This window comes from Dermacentor andersoni, chromosome 2 (genome assembly GCF_023375885.2).
Source record: "Dermacentor andersoni chromosome 2, qqDerAnde1_hic_scaffold, whole genome shotgun sequence".
NCBI lineage: Eukaryota > Metazoa > Arthropoda > Arachnida > Ixodida > Ixodidae > Dermacentor > Dermacentor andersoni.
Genome location: NC_092815.1, coordinates 118010656 through 118029149, shown reverse-complemented (window position 1 = coordinate 118029149; position 18494 = coordinate 118010656). Strand labels below are relative to the sequence as shown.

Sequence of the window (18494 nt, the reverse complement as noted above, 5' to 3'; positions counted from 1 at the left end):
TATGTAAAGTGCTTTGTAACTGTATCACCAAAATCCTTGTTCATATATACAAAGTTCCTACTATGTATTTAAGCAGGACAGAGCTACGCAGGAAGCTGGGTTTGCCTTTGTAAAGGTGCTGACAAAGGTCCCCTTGGCATGATGTTGGCTGCAGAGACATTCCTTGCTCAACCACCATTGGTCACTGTTTTCAGGTAGTGTTACTCCCTGGGACTAGCTTTAGGAGTCATATGCTGGCATGGGATCAGCATGCCATCAAGCCTCTTGTTAAGCGACCTTTTCAGTTCCTCAGTATGACCAAGGAAAGCAGTGGACAGCCATCGAGAAGAAACTCATAATGCATTAACATCTTGAGTATAATCTTGCTTCTTAACTTTTGTGTGCATGTCTTCAATGTCTGGGGTCTCACTTTCTAAAAAGTTCTTTTCTCTCTCTGGACGTCCTTGCAAACTACTAGCCTCCTAAACTATAGGCTACCAGATCAGAGATTCAGGATGCCGAAGATTGCCGAATACCGAACAAAACTTGGCATGTTGCATGGGTGTGTTTGGTTAAACTGAGAGACACCCTTGCCAACACCATGCCATTAGCAAGGCAGCTTGGGATGCTCTTTCACAGTTCATTTCTCGACTCAGTTTCCTTGCTATCCTTCACTTCAGATGGATTTTATCCTATTCCTCTATTTTTTTCCTCCCACATGCTATCATGCTCGTGTATGTGATGTAGTTTCAGGCACAGTGAAACTTGTGCCTCTTGTGAGAAGGCACTTAGCAGATGAAACACGAATCTTGTGAATTGACAGTTGTTAGATCAAATTTGCCGCCTTCCACTGTCCGGCCCTTCAGCTCTTGAGCAGCTTTGTGTGTCTTGGCAAGTGGTTTTGGGCAGCGCCAGCGAAACTGCTGGCATTTATGCAGCATGGCGTTTTTTTCTCACGTCATGACCTTCTAAGGCACTATACATGTACTCATATGATAGCCCCAAGAACGGTTTTCTCGGTCGATCTAGGTTTCGGAGTTGTTCGTACGGTGAAGGAATCCATCGCCATCGTGACCAGCCTTCTAAAATGGAAGCAGGCCCCGCACACTCTCAAGTTCAACAAATGGCCACAGAGGGCGAAAAAATCGACCGCGCGCTGCTGCTAACAAAACCAGCATAGTAATATCACTTCGGGATGCTTACGTTAGTTTGAACATTTTTCGCTAGAGGCGCCGTAATAAGCGCAATATTTTTTTGCAAGCTTTCTCCTACAATTACCGAAGCACGTTTATTAAATGAAAAAGAGGGCGAAATTATCATTGCTAATTTGATATTGTATTCTTTGTAAGTAAGTTTATTGTTTCTTTGTCATTATAAACGCAAATAGCGTTCAGCATCATCGATCTTTCACGTGACCTCTGGCCTGGATTTAAAATTTTTACCGGTATTTTCGAGTGCATGGCGGCACGGATTCATTCGTTCGTGCGCTCAGGCTGGTTGCTTCTTTTTCGCTAAAACTAGTTTATTGCGCTTCGATGTCACGCGTTATTTAACCTGGGGTGAAGTGACGTGTTTGCAAGCGGACATGTAAGCCCGAAAGTTGGGTATCGGTCGTGAGCCATTCGGAACACGTCTGCATCGAAACGGGAGCTGGATTCTGGTGCGGCTGACAACGGCAATAACGGTGAGTCGTTTAACACCGCTGCTTGAATCGTTATATAATATTCGTCTCATTAACTTACAGGCGGAGACAAGTTAACGAACTAGATCCTGCACAGCATATGGCAGTCGGGATCCTCCGTTGCTGTTTCCTAAGTAAACCGTTACTTGCGAGGCTGTCGTTATACACACACAATCGGGAAAGAAAGAGCGATATCGGAACGCGCGCCTCATTTTTCATCTTATTGTAGCCGTGGCCATAGGTGACTGGGTAGCCTTAACAATATACATATAAAACTTATTTTCGAGTCCGCCGGCAACTTTTTTCGTCCACAAAATCGAATAATCCTTTGGTAAAATGATGTGAAAGTACAGAATTTAATGTATTAAACAGTTGCAAGCGTGATAATTCACTCATATTTCGTACTTGTTGGTTCCAAATGTTCTTGCTGTTCAGTTTGGTTTACCGTAGGGCATTTATTTTTGCAGTAGTGCAGCAGTGCATCACGTTCGTGCAGAAAAATAATGCATCAGTTCTAATAGCTTCATGACTTTCATGTATTTGCTTGTGGAACCAGCAGTGTGATCTCTTCCAGTGTATAAATGAACGCACAAATGTTCTCATTTGTGATCTTAATAATACCTAAACTGTTTACATGCATTGTATAGTTAGGCAGGCATAAATTTATGGACAATAGCAATATTTATTTAACGTGCTGCTTAAGCGCCCTAGAACAGACATGGTATATTTGCATGTGTTCTGTAGTCGCAAACCATCACAATATATATGTCACACCTTTTTGCATTTCATATTGCAAAATTGTGCTTTTTTCAATTTCTGATTCAGTCAACATTTCTGTTCCAGACATGCAGTAATGAGGATGGCACCAGTATAAAGCAACACACTCCACACACTAAACAGAAGCTGCTGCCTGCTACAACAAGGCCATTGTGTGGACATTGGCTGCTACTACAAGGTAAACAACATGTGGTTCAGAAATAAGTATGCCTGATATATGCTGTATTGTCTTGCTAGTCTTGAGATACATGTCATTTGTTTGCAGCAGAAATGAATGTTTGCTCATGTTTATGGTTCAGTATAATTGGTTCGAACATAAAAGAAAACACACATGAGTTTGGCTAATCTGTGCTGTATCTCATGTGTCACCGTTCTGCCCCAACAGAGTCCATGCCAAGCATACCTTGGTCATCACAGGAGCTCCTATCCACACCAACAGAAAGGGGCTGGAGCTGAATTTGCAAGGCTTTTACACCACGAACAAAGAAGCGCATGCAGAAGAACTTACATGAGATATAAAGTCTGCAGAGCACTGTGTCAAGACTGAAAAGAGCTTCAGCCACCATTCCACCAGTGCGGACAAATTGGCTGAGTCATCCAGGTAACTCAAGAAGGACTTTATGGAAATTCTTCGTCTTCAGATGCGCCTGCAACTTCTGATCAAGCACGGACGACGTTGGCCAAAAGAGTTCCATCAGTTTGCCCTTAATCAGCTTCCTGGCCATGTCAATTCCATTTGTGCCAAGTGTAATTTTTCTTCTATAAATGCAAGCTTTTTCATTGCCCATTCTCGTTAGAGATCATTCATCCTCATCCAAACATAAAGGTCAACCGATTCTTCGCTGATACTTAATACCAGTCACTGTCTAGTAGCATAACATATCTGTAGCAGTACCTTTTAGTGCATGTTGTCATGCACAATTCCTCTCCTGAAATAGCTGATGCAACATCGACATGTTTCTTGCATTAACCTACGCACTGTTTTCTATGCACCATTTTACTTTTCTTGATGTTTTTGGCCTTCAATGCTTGCAGAGCAGGGTGGCTTCTCTCTTGAATGCAAGCTTTCTCATTTTCCATATTCCTAGTCTCGTTGATGGTTGCTCTTCTTCCTCGATAGCCTGGGTCTTTGCGCAAGCTACACTGAATGATAGATTGCAGAATCTGGTTTTGCTGCCCCACTTGGTTGTGGTCGCCGTGTTACATTTCTCGGATGTGGGGGCCTGCTCAGTTACATTGGTAAGCAATCTCTCGAGGTAAGCATTTGTTCCTGCAGTCCGCACAGCGACATAGACTCCCAGTGTACACACACCATAACTGGTGCTCCCCGTTCATTTTTTCCTGCTGCAGCCATGGGCAAATTGTGTTTGTGGCCTACCTCGGCCATGATTTGCTCAAAACTGAGACCAGCATATGTGCTTACATGGTTCGAAGTGTATAAGTTTATAGCTGTACGGGGGGAAATGCCTGCAAAAATGGCTGCCAAAGGTGATGCCCACGAAAGCGACTTGTTCGCAATGGAAGTTGCTCATCTTCAACGGCTACTGTCGTTTCAAACAGGTGCGATGCTCTGTCCAATCTGTTTGTACTGCTGTTTGTCGCTCGTTACCAGACCACCACATGTGACGAAGGCAAGCATTATGCCTGTAAGTAGGCGGCTGAATGTATCCTAAGAGACCCGTGTATGTGAATGCTCACTGTTGCCATATGGTTTGTAGCCAATGTATAATGTATTCTCTGAACACTATGTTGTGAATGATTGCCGTTTATTTTTGCTGTTATCTCACTTGGTTACGGTCGCCCTATTATGCTTATCGGATGTGGGGGCCTGGTCAGTTGCATTGGAAAACAGTCTCTCGAGGTAAGCATTTGCTCCTGCAGTCCGCACAGCGACATAGACTCCCAATTTACACACCATGATTCATGCTCCCCGTTCAGCCTTTCCTGCTGCAGCCATGTGCAAATTGTACCTGCGGCCTTTCTCAGTCGCAATTAAGCACGAACGGAGACAAGCATACGTGCTTACATGGTCCAACGTGTTTGAAGTTCATAGCCACATGGGTGGAAAGGCCCGCATAAATGGCTGCCGAAGGTGATGCCCACGAAAGCGACTTGTCCATAGTGAGACAAAGTGGGGCGCCAAATGTGAGCCACACATTAGTGGCCCTCGACAGAAAAGAAACATGCAGGTTGGAAAGGAGTTAACGCTAAAATGCCGGATAGTCCATTTCGCTGTGTTGGTTGTGGCAGCAGATGCCTGCATCACCTGATTTCTTCGCAATGGAAGTTGCTCATCTTCAACGGCAACTGTCGGTTCAAACAGGTGCGACGCTCTGTCCAATCTGTTTGTACTGCTGTTTGTCGCTCGTTACCAGACCACCACATGCGACGAAGGCAAGCATTATGCCTGTAAGTAGGTGGCTGAATGTATCCTAAGAGACCCGTGTATGTGAATGCTCACTGTTGCCATATGGTTTGTAGCCAATGTATAACGTATTCTCTGAACACTATGTGGTGAATGATTGCCGTTTATTTTTGCTGTTATCTCACTTGGTTACGGTCGCCGTGTTATGCTTATCGGATGTGACGGCCTGGTCAGTTGCACTGGAAAGCAGTTTCTCGAAGTAAGCATTTGCTCTTGCAATCTGCACAGCGACATAGACTCCCAATTTACACACCGTGATTCGTGCTCCCCGTTCACGTCCAGCCTTTCCTGCTGCAGCCATGGGCAAATTGTGCCTGTTGCCTTTCTCGGCCGCGATTAAGCACGAACGGAGACCGGCATACGTGCTTACATGGTCCGACGTGCGTGAAGTTGGGTGCAAAGGCCCGCAAAAGTGGCTGATGAAGGTGATGCCCACGAAAGCGACTTGTCCATATTGAGACAATGTGGGACACCAAGTGCGAGCCACACATTAGCGGCCTCCGAAAGAAAAGTAACGTGCAGGTTGGAAAGGAGTTAAGGCTAAAATGCCGGGTAGTCCATGTCGCTGTGTTGGCTGCGGCAGCAGATGCCTGGTTCACCCGATTGTTTCGCAGTGCAAGTTGCTCATCTTTAACGGCGACTGCCGCTGCAAACAGGCGGGACACTGACCAATTTGCATGAGCCGCTGGTTGTCGCTCGTTACTAGACCGCCATGTGCGACGACGACGGTGAGCCGTTTACGAGCTCGCGTCATAGATTCCAGTGTATCTCGACATACAAATTTTATTTCTGCTATTGCACGAGAATGTACATACACTGCTTGTCTTCTGCCAATAAAGTCGCACGTTCTGTTCACTCACTTGTGGCTTGTTTGTATGGGCGTCAGTAGAGGCTCTTTGGTCTCCTGGCAATTAGAACGCACCGGCTACGCGGCAGCCGAGGCGAGTACGGCGCGTACGAGCGGATACAAGCGTACACGACATGCAAAAAGCGGCCATATTGAATAATGCTCTAAAAAAAAATTCGCATTTCCGCTGCCTGTTTTAGCAGCGTCATCTGGCGTCCACCTAGGTAAGTTCCATGCGCTGCCGCTGCTTATTTTCGAACCACTGCGGAAGGTACAGTTTCCCTTCTCTAAAGTTGTTCTTTATTCTATGATGGAAGCACGCATGTGTATGTTAAAATCTCCACGTTCGTGTTCAGCTGGTTCGGCGTAATACGATGAAATAGTTAGTCGGCTTTTGCCTTACCGAACTACTTTGATGGAGCGGCTTTAATATACAGAGCTGACACTTATGCTATCTTTAGATGGGCAGCATAGGGATATAACTTAAGTCAAGCGCAGTCGCTGGTCATTTGTTCGTATTCAAAAGTTTTGATATGTGCAGACGTTCACTGTGGCTGCTGGCCAATTTATTCAGCAAGTCCCTTTCCCAATCGTTTAGCGCCTTTACTATGTCAGCAACAACGGACACTTGCGCGCGATCTTCCGCTGAAAGGTTTGAAAAAGTAGAAGGCTCTACGGGGAAGTTTAATGATCTGGTACTAAAGTCACCAGAGAAGACGGGAGACGGAAACCAAGTTGTGGTTTTCTTTGGTGGCGACATCCAGGTAAGTTGGTAATGCGGTAATAGTGACGTTTCGTTTACTTTGCACTTTTGCGTCTTTCAGTGCATTCTTTTTTGATGTGCACGTGTGTGCAGCCTGACCCACTTTTGAGCGGTATGTTGTGCGTTTGTCGCTAGCTTTCTAGTGATCTAGGAGTCCCTATTTTCGAAGTGTACGGTTTCGTCCAATTTTGCGATGACCTGAAGTTGCATTGTGTGGTCAAGCGTGGGTGTCAGCTTACGAATCTTGCATTCAATAACCCAAGACGTTCATCTGTTGTAAGCTGCCTGTAATAAATCGGGGCCGGCAGACTTGCCATACTCCTGATGCGTCAGTAGAACCCTTCACATAAGAACCATGCTCCCAGCTCAGTGCGAGGTTGTTGCCTCGTCTTGACTTTAGGAGTTGTTGGCGCTGACGCCTATATTTAATTTTAATGGCGTATATTTAGTCAGTAGCGTAAAACCAGCAGTATGTTGTAGTCATTTCCTAGCGTGGCATTTCGCAGTTGAATCTTTTACATAATGTGCCTTCTAAACATACCTGCAGGACTTCCCAGAGGCGATGATGAAGCATCGTGACAACAGGCGATATGTCCAGTGGAACCTTGACAACATGGCCACATTAATGGGAAAGCACTTCCCCAGTGCCCACTGCATCGTTGTAAGGCCAAACAGGCTTCAGTACCTCACGTTCAGCTGCTATGACAACTTTGTTGAGGGCAACGACATGGGGGCACCAACTCATGAATTCAGCATTACTGCGTTGGAGCACCTACTTGCTCTACTCAACAGCTTGTCTGTAAGGCTGAACAACAAAACAAACAAGGCAAAGTATGACCCTATTGCCACAGGCGTACTGGATCTCCCGCTGGTGCTAATTGGATTCAGCAAAGGTTGTGTTGTTCTCAACCAGTTTCTCTACGCTATCAAGGCACTAGAGGTCCAGCCTGATGATGATGTCAGTGCGTTTGTCCATAGAATAAAGGCTATGTACTGGTTGGATGGTGGTCATTCCGGTGGATCTAATACATGGGTAACCAAGGAAGTTATCTTGAAATCATTTCGACAGTGCGATATCAAAACTTATATCCATGTGACTCCATACCAAGTGCTGTGCAGCTCAAGGCCCTGGATAGGCAAAGAAGAGAAAGTGTTTAGAGAGACTTTGAGAAAACTGGGGGTTGATGTGACACGAAAGATCTACCATGAAGACGACCTTCCATCGTTGGAAATGCACTTCAGTGTGCTTGAGGAGTTCAAGGAGACTGGATAACTGTGCATATCATGAGTGACATTTAGTTTTTTTCGTGCTAACATGGGCTACTGATAGAAAAAATGCATTCAGATGTCTTCAGGCTGTGAAATTTTTATATATTGCATCTACCAGTGAATGTGATTCCTGTTATGTGAACTTCACGAATCACACTAACGCTTGTATCTTGGAAGCATGTGTGAACAGATAATTTATTGAAATCTTGCGACTTATGTATGAATGGACTTGGACTGCAAATGAAACCGCTTTGTGTCACACCAGCCTTCTAGACACCTTGTTGCTGCCCACTTTACAGCTAGTTGTTTCTGTTGACCTGTTTGGTTGTTTGATTTGGATGCAGAGCAAGAGTAAGTCTGAGAGTTTAGTTGCCAGCTAGCCTCACTCCTGAACAGGAAAGCATTGTGAATGCGGAGAAATCTGCCTTGATAGGTCAGGATAAAGTTGACCTACTTGTGCTTCTGAAAGAAAGCCACTACATTCTTATTCTAGGCATCTGTTGATATCACTGATGCTGCTGTTGCTGCAATTGAAGCTTTATCAGCAATCTTGATCTAAGCAAAGTACATGACCAGTTATAGTGAGGTTGCAACGTATTTACTTATTATGGGGTAACGTGTGTGGTCTTTCTGGCGAGCACTAAAATGTATATTGCAGCACGAGCAATTTTCGATGTATTAAGTGCTTTGTGGTAAGCCTTGCCGAAACATGGGCACGAAAAAAAAAGTTTTCTGATGCACTGTGAATTGACTCTAATGTGAAATCTTGCATTTGCATCACAACTATTTTTATTTGTCATTATTCATAGTAGTGTAGTCGCACGTGAATTCTGAGTGCCATGGAAGCTACATGTGTTACAAACATTAAGCACTGTTAAGATGACATGTGGATGACAGAAAAGGAGCCAAACATTGTGGTGGCCTACTTGAGTGTACCCATAAAAGCTGTGACAAAATTTCAGCAATTATGGTTGAAGTAGTTGCAGTACCTTATGACATCATTTGCAGCATTAAACCCAGTAAAAGGGCAGATCAACGGGAATAAATGAAAAGAACAGTTCCACTGAGTGTACTACTAATACATCTTTTACTAGTTTAGATAGCCAGTGTGCCATTTGTGTGACGGGCTTGGAGGAGGAGGAGAAGGTACACATTTAAAGCGTAACCAAGAGAGACATGTTGCAAGACTCGGCTGTAGCCTGCCAGGATGACTCCGAGATTCTGGTAAAGCCAGGTTTAGCACTTGGCATTAGCAAATTCAAGGGAGACCTGGGGCACCTGCTCCATGGCTCAGATTGAGTGACACCTGCAGCTACTAGATGCTTACAAGAGCAGAAAAAAAGACGTTGAAGGCCTTGAGCTTTTTCGGTATTGCAAAGCAGTGTGTAGGAACAAAAATTTGAACTAGCTCCATGGTTCCAAAGGGCTGTTTCTGTATTGGGGGTGGAATGGAGGGGTAGTTTGCCATTGTAAACTCCGGTCTCTACAAACTTTCTGCAGGACTGATACAGCACTCTGCAACCAAGTTTGAAGTGTGTAAGCAGCTGTAAGCCTCAAATTTGCCAGCACTCAGTAAGACAATAAAATTTGTTGGTATGGGGCTAGGTTTACAGTAAGTTTCACCATGCTGTGTGCAGTGAAAATGGGTTGGTCATTGTTGTGTGATTGAGCAGTTGCTGAAATTTTAGAAATTTCTTGCTTGGAACAAAAGTAACTGTTTAAACCCCCAAATAAATATTTTAATGAGCTCTGCTATCAAAGAAAATGTTTTTCTGACCACTTCAGTACACACATTATGACTGCACTAGGCCCAGAACTATTTTAGCTCGTTAACATGTTTAAAGGAAGAGGGTAAGACTATAGAATTAAATGGACAGGAAACAATATATTGTGAAACGAAATTGTAAGCATTCAATTTACTTTTTGTCTGCAGGAAAAATCAAGGAAAGCAACCAAGTACGCTAGTTATATCCGTTTTCATAGCCAAGAAATAGTTACACTAGAGCAATAGATGGTGTGGGGATGCGCGACTCTCACGCGTCCCCTGATATGTTGTTTTCCCGCACAGCTCGCGTGGCCTGGCGCCCGCGGCGGTCGGAGTGGTTGAGGCGCAGCACGAGAGATGACGCGAGTGTTGCGCTGCTAATGCCGCCGAAAGACAAGGCGTTTCCTCTTTGGGTCGGGACAGCAAGCAGTGCGGACGTGCCGTGCCGCGCGTGCGCCGATCCATGCTTCTGCGAGACCGTTTCGCGTGGCCGCCTTGGAACGCGCCACCGTTCGCGTGACCGTACCCGCGAACAACTAGGCGTTGGGATTCAGCATGGGGCGAACATATTCGCTCGCTATCCGGTCGCGGCGAGTCGGACTTCTAGATTTGTCGCGCGCCCATCGGCATGTTTTGTGGATAGCAACTTGGCTAGCAGGCATTGATCTATGGAAGGTGCAATAAATGCCCTTGTGATTGTTTGCACTACTGTGTTGTCGTTCCTTTGTCCCAAGAGCATGGGTTGAGAACCCCACATCTGGCTACCCAACGTGGACCTCTTGGGGCATCGGACGATAGATTTAACAGTTTTGCTTCGTTCGAGACCTTTGTTTGAACCGAAGCGTAGGGCTAGCGTGGATTTTGATCGCTAGCGTTGGCGGCGTGCTTTCTTGAGCGAGGCGACGGTGCCTGTAGTGTGTTTGAACTTGTCAACATGCTAAGCCTTTTCGCAAGTGTTTTTTTTTTAATGACATTCGTTGGTACGAGAGCCACGCGGTCTGCATCCTGGGAGAGCGAGGCTTAGCGCCCGCGGAGCATTGCCAAGCCTGAAGCGAGCGAGTACGGAAGCCTCGTGGGTGGTCCGAATTTCTTATGTAAATAGCTTCTTCTGTCTCTTTGACTCGGATGAAGTCGCGGCTCTGGGAGCCGGGTGGCCGCAGGCCACGGGTGCTATAGGCTGACTGGTATTGCGGCGTGTAACCGGGCGCTCCGACACCGTCTGGGACGGTGGGCGCCGTCAACTCGGATGCTGTGTGCACCGAGTGGAGTAGGACCACCTCACAGAGCTGACGTCTCCTCGCGGCTGCCTGTTTTGCGCTCATTTTGGGCGTTGTTTTTGGATGCCGGTTGTTGTCAGGGTAGCGACGCTTTAGGCCTAAGACTTTACGAAGCTGCCTGTCGCACGTGGAGGGACACAACCTGGTGGACCGTGGCGTTGAGGTGTTGCACTTTGCTTCCCTCATTCTAGTTTGCCTCGCACGAATTGAAATTACTCGTTCGACTCAAGGAAGCGAGCTTTGTTCACATGAACTTAGCATCTGAGCAGCTGCCCGATCTTTTACTAGCCGAGTCGAACATCGTACCACGTGGGCGATGCGCATGCAGAATTCCTCTCCCCTGCACTACTTTAGTGTTTGCCGAGTGTGTTGAGTGTACGCAGCGTGATTGGAGTCACCCCTGGTTTGCCGTCACCTGCACATCGTCTGCGCTGCTGCCCCGGACTACGATCCAGCCACCGGGGGGCGGCGTGTTTTTATTTACGCCCAAGCCCAGCGCTCGACCGCTGCGCCACCATGCGCCGCTCGCGTGTACCACGTTTCTAGGTACTTCTTCCGCAAAGCTCCACGGCGAGCGCCCTAGATCCTTGTAGGTACTTGGTGGGACTAGGGATTGTTAGATATGGGGCTGTTTCCTGAGCCTACTTCGAGTTCCCCAGACCACATCGAATCGCGCCACTGCTACGTAAGGAATGCAGAAGCATGGATGACACATTCCTAAGGCACGACAAGTGCAAACAAGTTGGCGGCCCCCACTTCGTGTGCCCCGCGGTAGCTATTCACTGCTTGACTCTTCCAGAAAAGCGAAGGGATAGCCCGGCACTGTTGAAAGTAAAGTGGGTGCCAAACCAAGACGGCGGTATTGTGCCGGGACGGCCTGACGGCGGTAATGCGCCGTGACAACCGGACGGCTGTGATGTACCGGGAAGGCCCAAGCGTCCCCCTTCTTCGCCTTTGAAGAAGGCATTTGCCACCACAGCGGGGCCGTACCACCGGGAGCAGGTGAGCCCTCAGACAATGGAGCCCAATCGTCCCCCTTCTCCGCCTTTGAAGAGAGCATTGCACCACAGCAAGGCAAGACCGCGGGGAGCCGCCGGGTGTGACATCACCGCACGGGTTCCTACCATTGGCCGAAGGTGGCGTCATCGGAGCGGGCTCTCCCATTGGCCGAACATGACGCGACTTCCAGTGCTCGAAGGGTTTAAAAAGAAGCCTTCCAGAGAGACCAGAGCATTCCCTGATTCACCTCTCTCGAACTTCTTGCCGCGGGCCGCAGCGTCCGAGTTGCTGCCGGCCCGTAATGACTGTACTACTGTTACTTGACTCTCACCTCTCTGTATATAATGTAAAATAAATCCTCCCAAGTTTGTTTTCATCCCGAAGTCCGTCCCTCAACCCCTACAACTGGTGGCAGCGGTGGGATCGCCTCCGAATGCAACAACTGGTGGCAGCGCTACAGATCAACCTTCGTCGAGAGAGATCCTAAGGAACCGGGAAGAGCGAAGAAGAGAGAGCCTTCGTCGAAAGAGGTCCTAAGAAGCTGGGAGTAGCGAAGAGGAGCGAGCCTTCGACCCAGGGAGTCCTGAGGAACCGGGAACAGCGGACAAATGAACCGGATGGCAGGGTGCTGCAACCGTAAGTGAGCGCGTGGTTTTTTTCCTTTTGATTCGCCAGACTCAAATGTTGTGTGTTCATTTTGATAGTTCTGGGAATGGGAGTTTGTTGCATTGTGTGTTTGCACAAATTAAGGAAAACAGTTCTAACCACCTGTCGGGGCAGCTGCCATGGATCTTAGAAGGTTGACGAGGTTAGACTTGTTGTTGGTGTGCGACGATTTGGGAGTTGAGGCGGACGAACGGATGAAAACGCCAGCTATCATAAAGGCGATTAACGATAGTGGCAATGATGAGGAAAGCATTGAGCTTGCTTGGGAGGTGATACAGGAACCACGGGAGCGTGAGCGTCGTGAACGTGTGCGAGAGCGTCGTGAACGTGAGAGTGAGCGTAAGCGTGAAGAGCGCGAGAATGAACGGAAGCGTGAGCTTCAAGAACTTACTCTTAGGCGTGAGCGTCACGAACGTGAGAATGAACGCGAACGTGAGTATCAGGAACGTAAGCGTGAGCGTGAGCAAAAGTATGAGAGAGAGAAGGCAGCACTGATCAAAGAGATACAGTATTGTGATCAGTTAATGGCACAGAGACAACGGCTGTCTGGGAATTCTGTAGGTAGTACAGAGCGAAAGAATGAGGCAGCATCGAGCGGATTTTCGCCAAAAGCCGACGAGAAGAGTAGTGCCTGTGAGATTGGCTGCAGATTCATAAGTGAAGGGAAAAGGCTAGCTGCTAACGATGCCTTAGTGGCAACAGAGGCCGTTAAAAGCCGCAAGGAGAGCGACGAGGTGCTGTGCCAACAGATGACTGTAGAGACAGCTAGGCCAGCTGCGAACAAATTGGCACAGTTACCGCGCGTGTGCGTCGCTGGTTATGTTAGCGAGGTTGCTAGTGAAGAAAAGGGTACTGCTGACCCGACAGACGCGAGCACCCATGTAGAGCCAGATCTGCGTGCAGAAGTGAAGTGCGAACTGGACGATGCAGTTGAGAGTAGTTCTCGGGATGGCGAGCTCCGTAGTTCACGAGAGAACAACTGCATTGTTCAGGGATCGGTGCGGCTCTCCGCCAGTCTAGATAGCCTAGATAGGGATGGTTCAGTCATTAATCATTCGGACTGTGCGCGTGAGACAGCGATCGATACCGACGGACTGTGTGTCGATGCACAGCGTGAGCTGGGCAATGTAGTAGAGGGCAGTTCGCAAGAGTGCGAGTTGTCTAACTCGAGTAAAGCCTGCTGCATTGTTCCAGAGTCGGTTGGGCTGTCCGCCAGTCGAGGCAAAGTGAGAGTAGATTTAAATGTAAATCAGACTGTGCCGGTAAGAGACCGATCCGGGCCGACGAAATGTGTACCGGCCAGCACGAGGCACGAGAAGGCGACATGAAAGTGAGTGCGAAGAGAAAGCGCCGTAAAAAGAAGCGCGGTAAAGACCGAAAGACGGTAACTAATGTAGCGCCGCCAAAGATGGCGAGAGACCCAAGAGGGCAGGGCGCGAGGAAAAAGGTGCGGTCGTCACTGACGATGTTGACGCATCGAAAACGTTCGAGCCACCGGTCAAAAGGAGACCGAGAAGCATGTTCTGCACGGACGCGGACAAAGGGCACGGGGCTGTTAAACTCCTCGTCGTTCCGTAGTTCTTTTTATAGCTCAGCGTGCAGTACGAAGAAGCGCAAGGTGGCAGGACGAGACCAGGTGGGGAGTAGCGACGCGGTCAATCGAGTTTGTGAGGAAAGCGGGGCGCCAGGACGCAAATTGGCAGGAGACCGTAACGTCTTGGGGGAGCTGATAGTGAGTCAGCCCTCTTGTTGTTCCTCGGCAGCCAGAGTAGCTTTCAAACCGCGACCACCTCGGGTACGACTCAAAGTATGAGTCAGACGTAAGCGTTTGGAAAGGGAGGCCGAGCGCCCTTCCGCAGAAATGAAGTGTGTTGTTTTTTATTTTTGAGCATCGGAAAGTTTTCGCGAATTGCGACTAGGATTTCTTTCAATGTGTAAGGTTTGAGCTTTGTTAGTGTTTTCGTTTGAGAAGCTCCGAGATTTGAAAGATGAGGTTTGTGTAAACATGTAGTCTCGCGAGTGTTAGTTAATGAGTAAATAGGCTTTCTTTTTTTTGTGTGTGTAAGTAACCGGAGTGTCAAGGTTATCGGTGAGAGGCCTATCATAACGCGCGTGTGTTTTAGTTAACCTTCTTTTTTTATGTGTTTCTTTATTTTCTAAGGTTAACCGCGTGGGTTTTCAGTGAGTGCATGATTTGCCCCGAGAAGCGTTCTTAGTTCCATTAGCGCGTGTCCTGTGTGGACGGAAGGAAGCAGATTTATGACTGGGTTGCTCGTGTGTGTTGAGGGCAGCCGTATTCTGACTTCTTTAGTGAGCGTGCGTGGAAAGAGTCAGTAGAAGACGCAACATTTTAAGAGTTCTGCGGAGTGTGTAAGTCCCGCGAGTTTAATTGTTCGTTTAAGTCACGTGTCCTAGAGGGACTAAAGGAAGAAACGTGAGTAAGCGTAAATGAAAAGTTTGCCTACAACGCAAGTACGCGTTCTGTTTAGTGACCACAAGGCCAGTGCGCTTGTGATTACGTACTTGTGAGGTTGACCAGATTGTTCAGTGGCACCAATGCGTGCGATAAGTACGCCACTGCGATAGATTGGAAACATGCTGTTCGTGTAGTTAGGCCACTTAAGTTATGTTCGGCTGTTTTCATTTGTTGTTTGCAACGTCAACGACCCTTTGTTTTGCAACAACAATGGTACTCTGGTCTTGTCGGCATTCGGGGAGAAATGGATGGCGGTTTGGAAAGGTGGCTTTAACTGCTTTGTCAAAATTGGGGAAATAAAAGATCAGGGTTGATTTTGACTCAGTAATAGCCTGGCGAGTCAGGGGTGAAGAGCCTGCGCTTACACGTGGTGCAGCGCTGTGTTGTTTTGTTTGTTTGACGTATGTTCTCCAGGGCCCAGGATCCCGAAGTTCGTCAAACGAGGCTCGACACCAATACCCTGCAAGTTCTTTCAGCGTTCCTCATGGCCAGCGAATTGAGTTCACCGGCCATTCAGAACATCCGGGGCGAGGACGAGCTGTTAGATATGGGGCTGTTTCCTGAGCCTACTTCGAGTTCCCCAGACCACATCGAATCGCGCCACTGCTACGTAAGGAATGCAGAAGCATGGATGACACATTCCTGAGGCACGACAAGTGCAAACAAGTTGGCGGCCCCCACTTCGTGTGCCCCGCGGTAGCTATTCACTGCTTGACTCTTCCAGAAAAGCGAAGGGATAGCCCGGCACTGTTGAAAGTAAAGTGGGTGCCAAACCAAGACGGCGGTATTGTGCCGGGACGGCCTGACGGCGGTAATGCGCCGTGACAACCGGACGGCTGTGATGTACCGGGAAGGCCCAAGCGTCCCCCTTCTTCGCCTTTGAAGAAGGCATTTGCCACCACAGCGGGGCCGTACCACCGGGAGCAGGTGAGCCCTCGGACAATGGAGCCCAATCGTCCCCCTTCTCCACCTTTGAAGAGAGCATTGCACCACAGCAAGGCAAGACCGCGGGGAGCCGCCGGGTGTGACATCACCGCACGGGTGCCTACCATTGGCCGAAGTTGGCGTCATCGGAGCGGGCTCTCCCATTGGCCGAACATGACGCGACTTTTAGTGCTCGAAGGGTTTAAAAAGAAGCATTCCAGAGAGACCACAGCATTCCCTGATTCACCTCTCTCGAACTTCTTGCCGCGGGCCGCAGCGTCCGAGTTGCTGCCCGCCCGTAATGACTGTACTACTGTTACTTGACTCTCACCTCTCTGTATATAATGTAAAATAAATCCTCCCAAGTTTGTTTTCATCCCGAAGTCCGTCCCTCAACCCCTACAGGATATGTTATGCCTGGGCGCACAATCTGCTCACCCAACTGTCGCTATGAGAAAATAGGTTTTTCAAAACAAGCCGCCTAGGCTGCTTCGAAATAAGAGTTGCGTGCGGAAGCTGACGCAACACTGGACGAAATTTTTCAGTTTGGATAAGGGCATAAAGGGATGTGATAAAAAGTTGGTCGTGGTGTGCGAGGCGCTTCGATCTACAAAAGCTGGGATAATCGTGCGGCATGGAGGGTTTCTCGCACCACGAGCCACATCATCGCTGCGCTCAAGCTTCCTTTCCTTATTGACATCACTATCTCTCTTCCAGCAATGCGCTGGCGCCATGCACGACGCATATTAAATTAAACGTCCAGGTACAAAAAGAAATCTTGCAGAAACTCCTCTGGGAGTATGCGTATAAGCATTGTGCCACTATAGCTCATCTCCGCGCAGCCCGGTGTCATCACCAGTGTTATGTAACTTGATTAGGCCATTACTAACGACAGCTCAGTGGCGACACGAACTGCCGGTGCCGATGGCGGCGCAAGGAGCATTGATGACGCAAGCAAAGTACTGCAGGTGGAGGCCCGAGTAGCGCTGATGACCGTTCCGATCATCTTATAAGCCGTTATCGCTCTTCAGCGCCTATTCATCCGCGTGATACCATTGGAGACATTAGAGACTTTTAGCGTGTCCGGTATTCGGGCAAGCGCGGGCGGTTTTCCGGTTTAGCGGGGGCGCCAACGTGAGCGGCCAGATTGGTGGCGCCAGCTGGTGGCGCAAAGCTCAACCACACAAACACAGAGCTAATTACTATATTCTGCTTAGCTGCTGGCGTAAATTTTCGACAGTGGCGTAATCGTGTTCACAATTACGCCGCTGCCAAAAATTTGCACGGGTGGCGAAGCAGGATATGGTGAGTTACTGCAGTTTTAGCTATGCGTTTATCTGGTTGAGCTCTACAACACTAGGCGGCTTCACCGCTCACGTTTACGCCCCGACCATCCGGTAATCCGCCCAAACCGCTCCCGTTTACCGGAATAGCGTACAAGCTAAAAGTCTCTATTTAGTGTGTCCGGTATTCCGGCAAACGGGGGTTGTTTGGGCGGATTGCCGGATGGGCGGGAGCAACGTGAGCGGCAGGCGCGGTGCAGCCGCCTTGGTGGCGTAGAGCTCAACCAGACAAACACAGAGCTAAAATTGCAGTGAGCTACTATATTCTGCTTCGCTGCTGGTGCAAATTTTTGGCAGTGGCATAATTGTCCACACGATTACGCCGCTGTCCAAAATTTACACCAGCAGCTAAGCAGAATATAGCAATTGGCTCTGTGTTTGTGATTTACACCAACAGCTGGCGCCATCAATCTGGCCGCTCACGTTTACGCCCCCGTTCACCCGGCAAACCGCCCGCGCTTGCCGGAATACTGGACGCCCTAAAATTATCTGTTATTGAGCCATGAACGTACTCAGGCGGCGGCTTCTTATGTCAATGCCGCGTGGGACGCAGCTTGAAAGCGACCTGCGATGCCCACAAAACAGTGCCAACAGCTCATAGCTTCGCGCGCTGTGTTCTTGCGGTCTACGGGCCTTCACGACAGACTCTAAGAATGCCGCCCCCTACCGCTCTGTAGTGTACGCGCTTTGTTCGTGCTTGTCTCCCTTTCTTTCTATCTCCCCCTTCCACTCTGTTTCTCTTTTTATCACCCTTAACCCTCCCCCCTGCGCAGGGTAGCCAACCGGAACTACCTCTGGTTAACCTCCTTGCCTTTCTCTGCATTATTTTCTCTCTCTCTTTTCTTGCCGTTTACATAGCCTTGAAGAGACGCGGGTGCGTTTAACTTCAAAGCGATCTGCGAAAGTTGCAGAATGAGGCGTTAGCTGAGAGCAACGCCAACCCTGTGTTTTCGCCGCTTCGTTGCCGTTGAAGCGGAAGGCACGCAAAGGCAAATTCGTTCGCTACTGCGGGCGCTATCTCGAAAGCGGTCGTCTTATTACGGGACGGACGAAGGGACGGTTTTCTCTTTGCTTAAGCATTCAGAATTAAAATTTACCTACACCGCCTAAACTCTGCGAATGCGGGCTGGCCCGAACACACCGCGCGCCCTGGCACAGCCAGGGACGCAAAACCAAATACATCTAGGGCGCGTACCATGGCGCTTCGGCGAAAAAGTACCTAGAAATGTAATACGTGCGGGCGGCGCATGGCGGCGCAGCGATCGAGCGCTGGGCTTGGGAGGAAATAGAAACACGCCTTCGG

The 18494-nt window shown here is 48.6% G+C and overlaps 1 protein-coding gene across 1 annotated transcript; it reads left to right on the top strand.

Moving 5' to 3' along the window:
* The first annotated feature begins 6018 nt into the window (after positions 1-6018).
* On the top strand, positions 6019-9494 carry LOC126541338 (mitochondrial protein C2orf69). Its single transcript, XM_050188089.1, has 2 exons — positions 6019-6473; positions 7020-9494. Exons 1-2 carry the CDS (start codon positions 6243-6245, stop codon positions 7743-7745), a joined length of 957 nt encoding a protein of 318 aa, XP_050044046.1. The 5' UTR covers positions 6019-6242; the 3' UTR covers positions 7746-9494.
* The last annotated feature ends 9000 nt before the right edge of the window (positions 9495-18494 follow it).